Raw genomic sequence first — 15,880 nt, forward strand, 5'->3', positions numbered from 1 at the left:
ATATCTACTATACTAATAAGAGCCAAAGAGAGTTAGGCCTAAAATGGGTAGAAAAAATGGCGGTCAAATTATTTAATCAAATGAATGGTTCAGATGAATTATTTAATCAAATAGATGGTTAAGATAATTCAGATTAATATTATTAATAGAGATTACCTAATTTAACCTTATTTTTATGATTATCCGTTAAGTTTTCCGTTAAATATTCTCTTCTCCGTTAATATTCCGTTAACTTTTAACTTACCCATTCATTTCTATAAAAAAGGTCTTAGGTTCGAACCTCATCTCAATCAAATTTGATATAATTAAGTTTGTCACTCTATTTTACTCTTATTAAATTAAATAAATTAGTAGCTACAACAAAAAATGATTATGTGTCTATAAGTATTTCTTTAATTTAGAATTATGTGTCTACAATACCTTTATTTGAAAAAATTATTCATTATCAAAAAATTAAATTAAATAAGAGAAATAATTTCATTAGTTATATTATCTTTATTGTCTCTCATGCAAAGATTCTTTACATTCAAATTTATCAATTGATATTCATTACATTGTCCATTATCTTATTTTTACAATATCTTGTAATTAAATATCAAAGTTATAGTACAAAATAATGTTATATATTTATTTACCAAGTATTTTATTAATACTATGAAAAAAAAAATTTAAAATAATTTGAAGCTAATTATATTAACTACTTGGAGATTGGTTGGCAAAGAGAGTACTCAAATAATCCAACAAATTGAAGCAGAATCACTCTATTTTACTCTTATTGAATTAAATAAATTAGTAGTTACACCAAAAAATGATACATATGTATTTCTTTAATACCATGAAAAAAAAAGAATAGTTTGAAACCAATCATATTAACTACTTGGGGGATTTAATTTGTTGACAATGAAAGTACTCAAATAACCCATTACCCAGCAAATTGAAGCGAGAAACTACCTTTTAATATCTTTGGAATACATAATATTTTAAATTTTCAAATTTTTATTAATTTATTTAATCTTTTTTCTTAAACTAGGGATTTCTTTATCCACAATAACTCATTCAACAATAATGGTTGAACCAAATAAACCCTAAGCAGAACACCTAAAGGAAAGTCCATAGCTCCTATATCATAATCTCATTGCATGACGTTGTCATCTATGATACCAACAATAACCGAATTGCAAATAACACACTACCAACAAAAAGGAAGAGAACAAATAGTAAAGATGAAGACAATGACAATGTTACTCAAAAGAGAATTAAGAACACTTAGAAAAATTCAAATTAAAAGTAGTATTCATTTTTAGATAAAATATTTAGAATATCGATTTTACAAGGTTGCATGCAAACATTTATTTTAGTAATAATTATAATGAATTTTCTATATTATCTTGGATTCATATATTTTGAGTTAGATATTTAAATAAAAAAAATTGACATTCAATTACCCATGTATAAACTTCTCATATATAATCTTGCATTAATTATAATTTCAAATATTTATTTAAATATAAATATTGAGCATTAACTCATACGCCCAGTATAAAACTAGTATATATATATGTGTGTGTCGAAGCAGACAAAAAATTGTTTGATTGAAAGCTTACGTGTTAACTATTCCATGCACTACTCTGTCTATAAATTTGTGCTCCCATGACACTTCTTATGCACAAGATCAGAGCATATACAAGCCCATCCCATTGTAGTCTATCACATCGATCCTCAAAATGAAGACCCTAATCATTCTCTGCATCCTCTCCCTTTCTTTCTTTCCACTGTCCATCTCAGCCTTCCCACCACACATCCGCCTCCCCACCCAGGAACCCTTCCCCGGAAACCAGCCCGTCCTAGACGCAGAAGGCAAACCGCTCATTTACGGCGACAAATACTACGCCGTTCCGGCCACCCTCGGCGTCGAAGGCGGCATAAGCCTCGACAGTTACCCAATCCAAGGAACCACCCAACAATCCACTTGCCCAAACGCCGTCGTTCTTAACACCAGCGTCGCCGGCATCCACCCTTTCGCCAAGGGCCTTCCCATAGTATGATTGTTTCTCGCAAATTATTGTGTGAATCATGGTCTACACAATACTGTGTCTGTGTGGGTCATAATAAAAAGTACATTATAGTATACTGAAAATACATTATTCGTGTATTGAATGTACATTATATAAAATAATGTACTTTCAGTACCCAAATAATATACTTTTTCCAAATACAATATATATTTTTAATAGAGTTAATTCTATTTTTGGTCATAGATTTATTGGTGATAATTCTTTATTATTAGAATATCCACTTTTGGTCCTAGTAGTATTGTGACATGACCATTTTTTATCCTTTATTTACAAATTCGTTTAAATATCGTTAGATACAAGGACATTTCGATCTTCAATTATGAATGTTTTGAAAAAAATAAACATAAAAATATACCGATTCAACATACTTTGTATAAAAAAGATTGAAATGTCTTTGTATTTAACGATATTTCAACGTTTTTGTTGCGAAATGACTAAAATTGGTCATGTCACAATAATACTATGACTAAATGTGAATGTTTTAATAAAACGGGGACTAAAAGTGGATTCTCAGGACAAAAAATGAAATTACATGCTTTTTAATATGTACATTATTTGATAGTATTATTAACACGACTGATAATGATTGTAGGTTTTTTACCCCCGAGGACTCCAAGAAGTCCAGGAAAGCCTCCCATTGAACGTGGCGTTCTACCGGGAGGAGTCCGATCCTTGTGCAAAGGAAACGGTGTGGAAGCTCGACGAGGAAGCGGAGCAGCCGGTGATAGTGACCGGCGGCGAAATAGGGGACGAAGATGATGTTACCAACTGGTTTAGGATCGAGAAGAATAGCAATGGTGGAGGGTGGGGGTACGTTTTCACGTTCTGGCCAAGCCTTTGCTCTTACTGCAGGATTAATTCCTGGCGCATTGGCACCGTTGGGCAGGGCCGTCAGTTGGGAATCAACGATAGATTTCCATATCCTTTTAACTTCGTTAGAGCAGAGTAGGCTGCAGCTTTGAGCTGATGGGCACCAAAAATCATGCATGGAATAATTATTATTAACATATAAATAATGGTGTCTGTAGTCTGTACCCGTACCAGGTTCATAGAATCACGGGAAGCCTATGCTTGTATCCCATCCATGCATGCAACAGTTTTTGGTGAACTAATAATATCAACTCCTTTTACTTTTTATGTATTATATTTTTTGGGTGACGAGCGTAACGCGTAGTCATTATCTGAGGGTGTGCACGGATAAACTCTATTTGTGATTTTAGTCAGTAAACAATCACAAAGAAGTAAATCAACCTAACTCAAAGTCATAAAGAGGTAAATCAATCTAAATTGTCCATAACTAATGGCTCAACTCAAAAAAGCTAGGATTCAAAAAGGTGAAATTGTGGTTTAGATTTTATTATAGTACTAGTTACCACGCGCCAATATTTTTTAAATTAGTGTTTCAGAATTTATCAAAATATCATTTACCAACTACACCAACATGCAGTAACTAACACAAATGAAGACCCTAATACTATGCAGTATTTTTAATTTTGTTAAAAGTCTAATTTTATTGAATCTTATTAGGTTTGTAGTGTAGATGTAATACTACTTACACATTAAAATTACGAATTCTCAATAGAAATCTATATGCAGTAAATAAATATACTTTGCCAATAGCTAATTGATAGAAATTAAATAATGAGAATATTATTTTCTCGAAAACAAGTAATTTTTTTTATTTTTGAAAAATCAGATATAGATTGAAATTTGTATTAGTTAATTTTGTGTGCATGGTAATATATATATATATCTTTTTTTTGAAAAACAAAAAGTATATTTTTAGTAAAAGCAAAAGTGTAACATAACTACTCTAGTATAGTTTGAGTGCTATCATAGCAGGTGAAGTCATATTTAAAATGGTAACAAAGGTATAAAGTATATAGTTGGTGTTTTACTATTTATTTTTCTAAAAATAAAGACTTCGAGACAGACTAAAAATGGTACATACACAATTTAATTGTTAAAGCCTCATACATAGCATTGAATATTTCTGAGGTAGTCAATCCACATCTCATCCAACATTTTTTTAGATTAAAAAAAATGAATTAATTATTTTTTATATACAATCAGAGTCATCTAATATACACAAATATGGTTCAATTCGAATTTATCTCAATATATATATATACACAAATATGGTTCGAATTATAAATTATAGTAGTCCAAATTCATATACTTTTCCAATATAGATTAAAGGTTTGTTCAAAGCTTTTTCAAACTCTTTTTGCCCAACTTCATTAGCAAACGTTAAAAATTTATTTTTTATTCATCCATTATTAATATAATTTTGAATATATAAATATACGATAGTCATCTCTTAACATAGAAAATTTCAAATTCAATTTAATTTGACCCAAATCATTAATGAACTCACTCATCAAATTAATATATACCTGACAATTCAATTCACATGTCTGAATTCTGATCATTTTCTTACAAGATAGCGACGGAGACAATCAGACAATAATGAATAATGATAGAGTATCTTCAAAGTGAATGCATGCAACCGTTCACATGTCATGGTTTTAATAGACCACAGTTTTATATCTCAACACCTGTCAATTCCTATAAAAACTTCTATATGTATTAATGAGAAATTCTTGTAGATATATTTTATTTTAAAAATGGTAGTAATATTTATTTATAATTAAATTACATTGTACATGGTATATATATATAACTTTGTTAGCTGCAAATTTTAGGTAAAAACTTCTGTGAAATCATCTCACAGATCTTTATCTGTGAGTCTGGTCAGGTCAATATAAAATGCAATACTTGTATTAGAAAATCTAATACTAATTAATAATAAAGTGTTTGTTACTTATAAAGAAAAGTGTAATACTTTTATATATTTCTTCAAAAGTACGTATTACATTTTTCTTTAAAAGTTATATTTTTCTTCAAAAGTATTACACTTTTCCTTATAAGTAACAAGCACTTTATTTCTTATTAATTATTAGTATTACATTTTTCAGTATAAGTATTACATTTTTATTTTAACTTGACCCGTCTCATGAATAAGAATCCGTGAGACGGTCTCACAAAAGATTCCAAATTATATTGTAGAACATGGTTTCCAAAACGTAAAACTTAACATATAATTGAAGAAGCTGCCTCAATTATTAATGATAAGGGATATATTTAATCAATAGTAATGTTCTTATCATATATATATATATATATATATATATATATATATATATATATTTGCTTATTTCAAATTCTATAAAATTTATCAAATTATGGCTATGTTGAGTAGTAGAAAAGTTTTGATATAATTAATATTTATATATTTTTTACTTCTAAAATTTCCTCGTAAAAAAGTATATCCAAAATGTTAGAGATGTACGCCCTAAGAGTCAATATTTATTAATTTTGGCATTGATTTTTTGATTAAATAAATATAATAAATAAATATTTATTTTTATTTTGGCTTAATTAATATTTGATATTATTCCGTACAATCTTCTTAATTCTTCATTCTTAAGAGTACAGTTAAGAATATGAATGACGAAGAATTAATAAATGAAGTATTGTAAAAATGTTCCTAGTCATAGAAATTCTAATTGAGCATTAGAATTCCGATAAGACTAGCACATTGTCCTTTTTATGGTGATGAGTCTCATCATGCCATTCTATATGAGATACAGAGAGTAGGCACGTGGATGATTGTTAGAGAACAAGTCATTGAACAATGACTGACTATAACATATATACTGCATGGTGTTTACGTACGTGTTATCGGTATGTTGAATATTACAAATATGCAATAATCCTTTGACTTGAGACGACATGGTTATCTCGTACATATGGTGAACTAGTTTTTGCCGGTATGCGTCTTTTGTTCATTATGGGATTATAAGTGTACTTGGTGGCCTAGTTTAGTGTTGTACGAGACTTGTTTGCATTCAATAGAGGATCCACCGCCTTAAGGTAAAAAGGATGTTCTGATCTATTCAATAATCATACAATGAGAATCTATAGCCAGAGTATAATGAAGTTGGACTTCAGGTTAAAAATATTGAATAGATATATTGACCAGGTTTATGGGTTTGACTTAGTTTGACCATGATCTTTACCTGGTTTAGAACAAGTGTTATGTGGAAATAATGTTGCATGATATTTGTAACGGAAAGGTTCATTATAATATATAAATATATTTTATTGTCAACTAGGTAGTCATGACATACTCCTAATAAGTGTCACTTATGACACACGAGTTATTTAATAGTGAGTTATGAAATATTACTCGCTGCTAGATGCCTAGCATTTGGACACAGTTCCAATTGTTGATTCTACCAAAGCACACTTCAAGGGTAAAAACATTCAAACCCCATCTTTAAACGTAGAATCTAGAAAAAAACTATTAATGCTTCTGCAACTGTTGTGGCCACGTGGACTATTTTTAGAATTATTTTTATTAATTAATTAGGATGATTATTTTAAAATTGTTTTAGATTTAGTTTGTTAGAATTATATTATTATTTATGTTTATCTTAGTTTGTTTATTAGGATTAGTTTATTTTATTCTCAGGGCCGGCACACAAGCCCCCAATTTTTGGGGGCCCTATTTAAAAAAAAATTAATTGTATATATAGTATATAACTGCAACTGCGCAAGACGTCTGCAACAAGCCAAATCCTACAAATATTAGGTAATCTTATTTCTTTATGTTCACGCAATTCTATGTATTTATAATATACATTATATAAATAGTATTAGGCATCCATTTTCCCAGTTTCCTTCTGTGCCATTACTCCTATTAGGCAACCCTTTTCCTTCACTCTATGTATTTATATTATGTATACATTCAGATCACAGACGTAGACGCAGTTGGATAAGATTGAAGAATTCTTTTTTTTTTGAATACTACTAACTCTATTAGAATGTAGTATCTGTTCATAACTACTTTCTCAACCTATTGAAGCACAAGAGTCAGTATGCTCGAACCCACCACCTCCCGTATAAAGGGAAGGGTTTGATGCCACTGGACCACAAGGTCCTTGGCGAATAAAATTACTAAATATTTCACAATTTTTGTTTATTATTTTATTTACATGACTTAATAATTCTTATTTCAGAATAATATATTCAAGAATTTGTTTCTTGATTAATTATTTGTTCATAGAGTTTCTAAATAAATTTTTATTTTTTCTTTAGGGTTTTATAATTATGTCTTCTAGAAAATATTCATCTGGGTTTGAAAAGCGTAAAAAAGAATTCAGCAACTAACTCAATCTCAAAAGGAAGCTCTTGAAAAATTTATTACAAAAGAAACTCAAATAGATGTGCAAAAAGATGATGCTGAGGAAAAATTGTTAGAGAGACTCAATGGATTAGCTTCAATCTCTAATGAAAATGAGATTTTGGAAGAAGTTGATATCAAAATTCAAAAGTTTGGTAGATGATTTTGCGCAAATTATACTATGGACCGCGGTCCACAATAGATTGTGGACCGCGACATCAAAACGACGTCATTTTGATTAATGAAAATAGAAGGATGAACCGGTATTCATTCCGCGCAACTGTACTTCCCTTTCAACACAATTGCATTATTAGTTCAACACAACTGTAGTATCAGTTCAACACAACTACAGTTCCAGACGGATGAAACGGCCTCTATTCCGCGCAACTGCAGTTTCTGTTCAACACAACTGCAGTATCAGCCATTGTGGGCCATGGTCCACGGTATACCAACTGATGATTTTGTGTCTAAATGTGCACGGCGCATGACACTTTTTAAATTGAAATTTTAGATGTATTTTTTATACAATATTTATATTTTGAATTTTTGAAACAACTTTTTGAACATCTATTATTTATATATTCAAAGTAAATTATTTGAAAAAGGGAATCAATTTAAAATATTGCATAGGACCCCATTTTTTATTGGAACGACCCTGTTTATTCTTAATAATTATCTTATTCGTATGTATATGTATGTATGTATGTATATGTGTGTGTGTGTGTGTGTGTGTGTATATATATATATATATATATATATATATTATGGCTCATATGCGGCTTGGTCACCATTTAACTGTGTTGTGGAATGGTGTGTTTTAATCCATCCTTTGGTCCATTTTCATACGTAGAATGGTGTGTAACTGTGTTGTGGAATGGTGTGTTTTAATCCGTCCTTTGGTACATTTTCATACGTAGAATGGTGTGTAACTGTGTTGTAGAATGTTGTGTTTTAATTCGTCCTCTGTTGCATTTTAATATGTAGAATGGTGTGTATTTTAACACATACTAAGTGTAATAGTGCATATTTATAATCTGAGATAAAGATTTTTAATAAGTGGAATTGTGCATTTTAATACACGTTGTAGTGCATTATAATACGTACAATGGTGCATACTTTAGCACATATTTTCTAATATGTTTAAATAGTGTATGTTTATAATCTGACATGAGGCACGTTGTGGTACATTTTAATATGTAAAATGATGCGTTTTATTACCTATATTGATGAATTTTTAGTGAATAAGTGCATTTGGTTATAGTGTGGAATGGTGTGTTCTATCTGTCCTCTTATGCATTTTAGTACGTAGAATGATGTGTATTTTTAACACATATATTGCACGTTGATTTGATGACTTGATGTAATTTAATGGCTGAAAAAAGGCCGCACGGCCACACCTAAGGAGCAGGCCTCACTTGAACTCAACTATATATATATAAGGGTTTAGGTGCGGGGGTTCCCGTGCGGTTGTGCAGTTACACACTTTAAGCATTACAATGGTACACCTTAAGTACACAAACCACGCACCTTAAGCACACAAATAAAGAACCTTAAAAATAAAAATCACACGCACCTAAAGCTTTAGCCCGGCGCACCTTAAGAACACAAACCATACACCTAACGTTTTAAAATGGTGCACCTTAGGTTTTAACAACTCACGCACCTTAAGCATATAAATCGCGCACCTAAAGAATGAAAACCACACACCTTAAACTTTAGGTTCACTCACCTTAAGTTTCAACACAGACGCATCTTAAGGATACAAACCACGCACAACCGACGGGAACTCATTTATATATATATATATATATATATATATATATATATATATATATATATATATTTCTATTCAAATGTGGTCACGCCTTCCCGTGCGGTTGGTAAGGAAAATGTGCATTCGAAGAAGGAAAATGTGCACTCGAAGAAGGAAAATGTGCTCTCAAAGACAAAGAACATTTGAACCTACTTACACAAAATTACCATAATGCTACCGTGTTTTTTTTTAATATATTCATTATGGACCCTTGATCTAAACTGAATCAATAGATGAGATTAAACCCTATTTTTTACCTAAAGAAAGTTTTGCATATGATCTGTATATATATATATATATATGTGTGTGTGTGTGTGTGTGTGTGTGTGTGTGAACTGTTTTCCTTTGAGAACCAAAGAAATGCAGCGTAATTATTACATGAATGCACCACAACTCCTCCAACTTCGTAAAGGGATGCACCGCAACTTCTAAGACAATTGTGGTGCATTAATGTAGTAGGTGCGGTGCAATCTTTCAGTATTTCGCAAGTTTGTACAGGAAGGGCAGTTCGCACCTCTTCCCGATTCTATATATAAACCCATTAAAATTACAAAAAAAAATGTAAATAATATCTCCCATATACAGTTAAGAATAGTTTAATTGGATATAATAATAATAATAATAATAATAATAATACTAATAATAATAATAATAAGTTACAAATACATAATTATCTTAACCTTATTTTAATTTATTAGTAAGTAGATGATTAACCTTGTGATTTAAATTTACTAAAATTTAAATTGATTAACCTAGCAGGGATAATTATATTAGGACTTTAACATAATTTAAATTTGTTAATATTTATAACTAATAATTAATTATATATAGGCAATTTGGATTGGGTAACACTTGTGTGATCCGTGAGACGGGTCAGGTCTTTTATTAATGGGTCAGATCTTTGACATCATTAATTAAAGATCCAACCCGTGAGACGGTCTCACACAAGTTTTGCCATATGGGGCAGAGCTATGGGCTGGGGTTGATCGGGGACCTAGGGCGATCGGTGAGCCGTGGTTGGTTCCTCCAGGTGGACCATCGTGTACAACAGATACTATTACTGTTACTAGCGAGGTGCGGTGGAGTAAGGAGGGGGGTGTGTAACACCCCTGATTCTAGATTGAGATAAAGGCAATAAAGATAGAAAAATAGTTAGAAATATCTCAATTACATAGAAAAGATAGCGGAAGCGAAAATCAATAAAGTTGGGGTGTTATGCCACATCTAAGCCCAAACACAGCCTAGATGCTAAGGCAATCTACAAATCCATAAATCCTTAAATCATCTAACAAACATTCAATAATCATAGGATATCAAACTAAGGCACATAGGCCACAAGTCTAAAGCAAAGGAAATAACGCTAATACTCAAAAGAGAGCAGGACTACAAGAACTAACGCACTCACGAGCTGGTCTTACTCCATACCTGAAAATATTTTAGAATAATTAGCAAAGAACGTTAAGTAAAACCCCATTCTCACTCGTAAAGATACAATAGTATACATTAGTAGTGAAAATAGTTTTGCAAGACATGGGATTTTACCTTTCAAGCTAGCTAAAGCCACCAAAATCCTTCTAAGATCACCCTATCAAGCCATCACCTCCTTGATCATCTAAGAACTCAAGAACCCCAAAGCAAGAATAAGAAATAGCTATAAGGAATAAGGTAAAGGGGAAGGAAATGCAATCTAAGGATGAATCTCACCTTTTCTTAGCTCATAGAATCCTAAAAGATGAGTCTTTACTTGGTTTCCTTGGTAGATGAAGAAGATGAATTCCCAAGGTCTATTTGGGTGAAAATGGCGTGAAGATGAAAGAAGAGAGAAATGCTAGGTCATCTTATCTTGTAGGCGAGGAATATATACTAGTTGAAATCATATACATACATATATTATATATTTTAGGTTAGGAAGAATAAGGCATGGGTCCTTTTAAATGAAGAATGGACCATTCCCTTTTATTAAAAATTGCCCCTAAAGACAAGGCCTAGATTAATATAAATTTGGGCCAAAGAATATACATACATGTACATAAGGGATTAAAAGCCCTAAATCAAATATCCCTTATGCATTAATTATGAAGATTGGGCTTTTGGATTAAATTGACTAGCTTGGGAGTTATTTATTAGGTCAAGGAAATGGGCTAAATTAAATAATAACTCCTCGGGAAAATTTTACTAGAATAATACGGGTTAAATTATTTTGGGGTGTCACACTCTACCCTCCTGAAAAGGAGCTTCGTCCCCGAAGTTCATAGCCAAACGGGAACAAAATTATGTCAACAAAATAAAGGTTAAGAATGCTCAATGATCCAAGGATAATAACATGAAAATGAGGATTCATGAAGAAGGATTGGATGCCGAAAGATGGGTTTAGAATAGATTAGGGATGCCAAACCAATAAATATGTTGGGAAAGCATTCTATTCACAACTCTAAGACATCAATCCAACTAATGCCAAGCACTAAACTACCCTAAAAGAAATCTATCTAAAGCTTAAACTCGCCTACCTTGATCAAACAAAGCAGGAAACATTTTCTCATCTCATCCTCCATCTCCTAGGTTGCTTCTTCGACCTCGCGGTTAGACCATATTACTTTCACCAACTTAACTGCTTTTCGGCGTTCTTCTCTTGACTGGGTGTCCAAAATTCTCACTAGCTTCTCTTCATAAGATAGAGTCTCTTCAAAGGTCACGGCCTCAAGCTGGATATCGTGGAATGCATCACGCACATACTTCTTCAGTTGTGAAACATGAAACACATCATGCATCTTGTCTTACTTGGTCAGCATACGTCTCATGTCGATCTTGGGCGGCTTTCATTCTTTCTCGAATCAAATCAAATTTTTCCGTTGTCTCTTGTAAGTATTGTAGTCCCAAGGTTACAAGATTTACCAAATCTTCCCAACACAACGAGCTTCTACACTTTTGTCTATATACCAAGCTTCATGGTGTGCCATTCGACTGCTCGCATGGTAGCTGTTGTTGTAGGAAAACTCAGCTAGATCTAGATACGCCTCCCACGACCCCTGGAAGTCCAATACGCAAGCTCTTAGCATATCTTCCAATGTCTGAATCATCCTCTCGGTTTGTTCGTTTGAAGTCGAATAAGAAGTGGTGCTTAACTTCAACCTTGTCCCCATAGCCGTCTACAATGCTTTCCAAAACTGCAATAAGAACCTTGAATCTCTATCTGACAAGATTTCGCGTGCCATTTCATGGCACTTAACCACTTGGTTTACATAAGCTTTGGCCAGCTAATTCATTGTACACGCATTCCTTCAATGCAGTAATCCTTGCTTGTCTAGGTATAGTAACTCGGTTCACTATCACCCAAATCTTGGCCTTCCTAGTCTTTGTCAAAGATAAACCTCCTACGAAGTCCATCGAGATTGAGTCCCACTTTTCACTAGGTATTTCAAATGGTTGAACTAGGCCTTTGGGTATACACCTCTCTACTTTGACCTTCTAACCGCTTAGGCGTTTACTTTCAAAATCTGCCACCTCTTTTCCATGTTAGGCTACCAAAATTGCTTCTTTACATCTTTGCATAGCTTGCTGCCACCGGGGTGCCTTGAGTTTGGGGTGTTATGACCCTCCTCCAAAATTTGGTTCTTGACTTGCTTACATGACCCATGCACACTGATAAACAGTGAATTAACCTATAAATATGCTTTAATTGTACTAATTTCTAAGTGAATGTTAGGTGTTCGTGCAAGAATGAAGCTTATTTCAGGTGTTTAGGGCTCAAGGATTGGAAATTGGGACCTAGGCATGTTGAAGCGTAAAATGAAGGCGAATCGGGATGATTTCAAGGCAAAATGGTTCAAGAATGAAGGGTCAAAATCATAGCAAAGTTCAATAGAGCAATGGAGCAAGGAGTTAAGACGATTCGTGCCACCGGGAGGATGTCAAGCTGCTAGTCACACCGTGACCAGCAAAGTGACAATGTTGACAACTTTCTGATTACCAGTTGTTAAGCTATTGATCGGAAAGTGGTCAGGGAAGTTAAGGTGGAGGTCACGACGTGACCTCCACAGTGACCTCCCTGATCACTTTGCAGATTTTGGTTGTCACTCTGCTGGTCACGGTGACCAGCAGAGTGACTCTTAAAATCTGTGAAGTTGTTGATTGGTCACGATGCTGGTCACACCGTGACCAGCATCTTCACCAGGTAATGTGGTGGTGGTTTTTGTGCGCGATTTCATCAAGTATAAATAGCCATAGACTTTATTTTCAGTTTACCTTTCAACTTTTCTAAGTCTTCTTTTAGGTTTTCTCTCCACAAACACTTTAGAACATCAATCCATTGCAATTCCATTACTTTTGAAGAAGATTTAGAGAAGAATTCTCCGTTGTAATTATACATTGAACTTCAATTTCAAATTTGCTTTTTACAAATTCATTCAAGTAAGAATTTCAATTCCTTCTTCTTTCAATTCTCAAATTGCTTTTGTATTTAAATTCATTGTTTATTATTCCAATTATTTTAGTTTACAATTTCATTATGAGTTGTTAAATACTTTATGGATTTAAATTGAATTGCCTTGTATGAATGCTTACATGAATTAAATTGTTTAATCTAGATTTTTCATTGCCTTTAGAATGAATGTAATTGTGAAATTAGGGAATTACTTGACTCTTGTTTGATTAGGGCCCAAATATGCAAGAGATGTATGGAATTGGAGTTTCACCTATGAGAATAGGGATTCACCATAGCTAACCCTTTCACATTTCTAACTTGCCCTTGAGAAAGGTAGGGAAGTTGGAAGGGATGATGCACCCAATGTGTTTGATCAAGTACTTCACCTAATCTAATCACCATGAGAATGGGATTAAAACTTTGGTGTTAGCTAAGGTCCACGAGAGTGGCATTGACTTGATTCACTTATTTCATTGTTAAGCATTGATTAGCCTAGAACCTTAGAACACTAAAGAAGCATTTGTCCATTGCCATTTGATTTAAACCCTCTTCTTTATCATTGTTTATTTCTCAAATCAATTACTTGTTTTATCATTTTCTCATGCAATCAAATATATCAATTTGGTTAACTTTCAAACACTTTATGATGTTGTGCTTAGTCCCTTGCTACTCAAATCCTATCTACCCATTCCTAGAGGACGACACCACTAATTCAACCACTAAAAATACAACTTTCACGCACACCACCGTCCCTTGTAACGTAGGCTACCATCCGCATACCACTCAAAAGGTCCCCTTATGCCATCAACCAAACTTATTCTTCTCTTGTTTAGCTCTACATCTTAAGATTGTCTACTCTTGATCCCGTCAAACATAGATAGCACAATTCTCATGCCATATAGTTTAATCTCGGCATCAACCTGACCTTGGTCCTTCACTTCAAGATTTAATCTTTGGAAAATCCTTACATAAAAAACGATGTTTAAAAAGGCATAAAGGATTTCTCAACAAAAAGGGTATTTGGTTCTCTAAGGAAAGGAGAGGGATTCAACTTCAAGCAGTCTCTTCGACTTAATGATTCGATCATAACTCTTTGATCAATCTTGTCCTTGCTTCTCCTGCATCTTGAATAAAAAATCTTCATCAGTCTTACTTCATAAGTTAAAACCTCATTCGCATTTACTACTGCATGAGGGGTCACATGCGACGAATCACGAATATCCATCTTCAATACGCTCTAAAGCCTGATTTAGTTGACAAAGCCAACTTAGGACTCACTTCTCAATCATTCCCTATTCAATCATTAGCACCATGATTGCTCATCATCGACATCATAGCATCTTGCTGGTATGAGTATTCACATCATCATGCCCACAAAGCTTTTTATTAACTAAGGACTCTCGGGTCTAACTTAACCTCCTTACCCTTCTTTGCCATTCCTTTAATGGGTGAAGTTTTTAGCAATATCTCTTTCTTTTTCCTCTTGAGGTTTGGTCGATTATCTATCATTCGGCTTCACTAACCTTGACAACTAACTTTACTTCCTTGTTCTACCTTAAAATATTGAGGTCTTAATGCCAACGCATCATTTATACATTCTTTAGCATCGCGAACTCTTGCTCTTCTGATTGTGCAAATCATTATAAGAAGTCATTTGTACTCTCAACTGGTAAGCATCATCGTTAGAAGATCCGATCGAACCTTAGTGTACATCTTGCGATCCCTGAAAGCCTATAACACGAATTCTTAATGTGTCTTCTCAGATTTTAATGGTTCTTCCTGTTGGTCATCCGTAGTTAGGGAGATGCAATCCTCAACTTCAACCTTGCGTCTAGCACGGTCAATGACTCTCTCCAAAACCAAGATATAAACCAAAACTTCTCCTGGAATCAGCATCTTGAAGCGCCCCATGGAAATTTGATACATGTTCCTTAGGTGCCCTTGATAATTGCTTAGTAGACCAAGTCTTACTCACGATCAACAGTCTTGCGGTCTTCATAGATTAGTCGACTATAATACAACTTTGTTCTTTAATTTCTAGCATTAGTCAACGACAAACCTTCTATGAAAATCCATTAGTGCACAATCTAATTCCACTTAGGGAAATCCCAATTATTGAGTTAGCCCTTAGGTTCACTCCTGCCCATCTTAATCTTTCGACGATTCAAACTTACTTATGACGTTCCTTCTTGTCTTCTAGGATCTTAAGGGTCAAGGCTTTTCTCTCTGCTCACCTCAGTCTTCATTACTTCAAAATTCACGGATTCTAACTTGTTCCTTCTTTGCCTCTTCAAAGGTAGGTAGAAATACCTTAATGTCTGGAC

At 33.3% G+C, this 15,880-nt stretch overlaps 1 protein-coding gene across 1 annotated transcript; it reads left to right on the top strand.

Annotated features, from left to right (window-relative positions):
• Window positions 1-1,675: 1,675 nt before the first annotated feature.
• On the top strand, window positions 1,676-3,194 carry LOC116023316 (cysteine protease inhibitor 7-like). Its single transcript, XM_031264307.1, has 2 exons — window positions 1,676-2,039; window positions 2,668-3,194. The coding sequence occupies exons 1-2, from the start codon at window positions 1,725-1,727 to the stop codon at window positions 3,022-3,024; spliced, it is 672 nt and encodes a 223-aa protein (XP_031120167.1). The 5' UTR covers window positions 1,676-1,724; the 3' UTR covers window positions 3,025-3,194.
• The last annotated feature ends 12,686 nt before the right edge of the window (window positions 3,195-15,880 follow it).

This window comes from Ipomoea triloba, chromosome 6 (assembly GCF_003576645.1).
Source record: "Ipomoea triloba cultivar NCNSP0323 chromosome 6, ASM357664v1".
NCBI classification, from domain to species: Eukaryota; Viridiplantae; Streptophyta; class Magnoliopsida; order Solanales; family Convolvulaceae; genus Ipomoea; species Ipomoea triloba.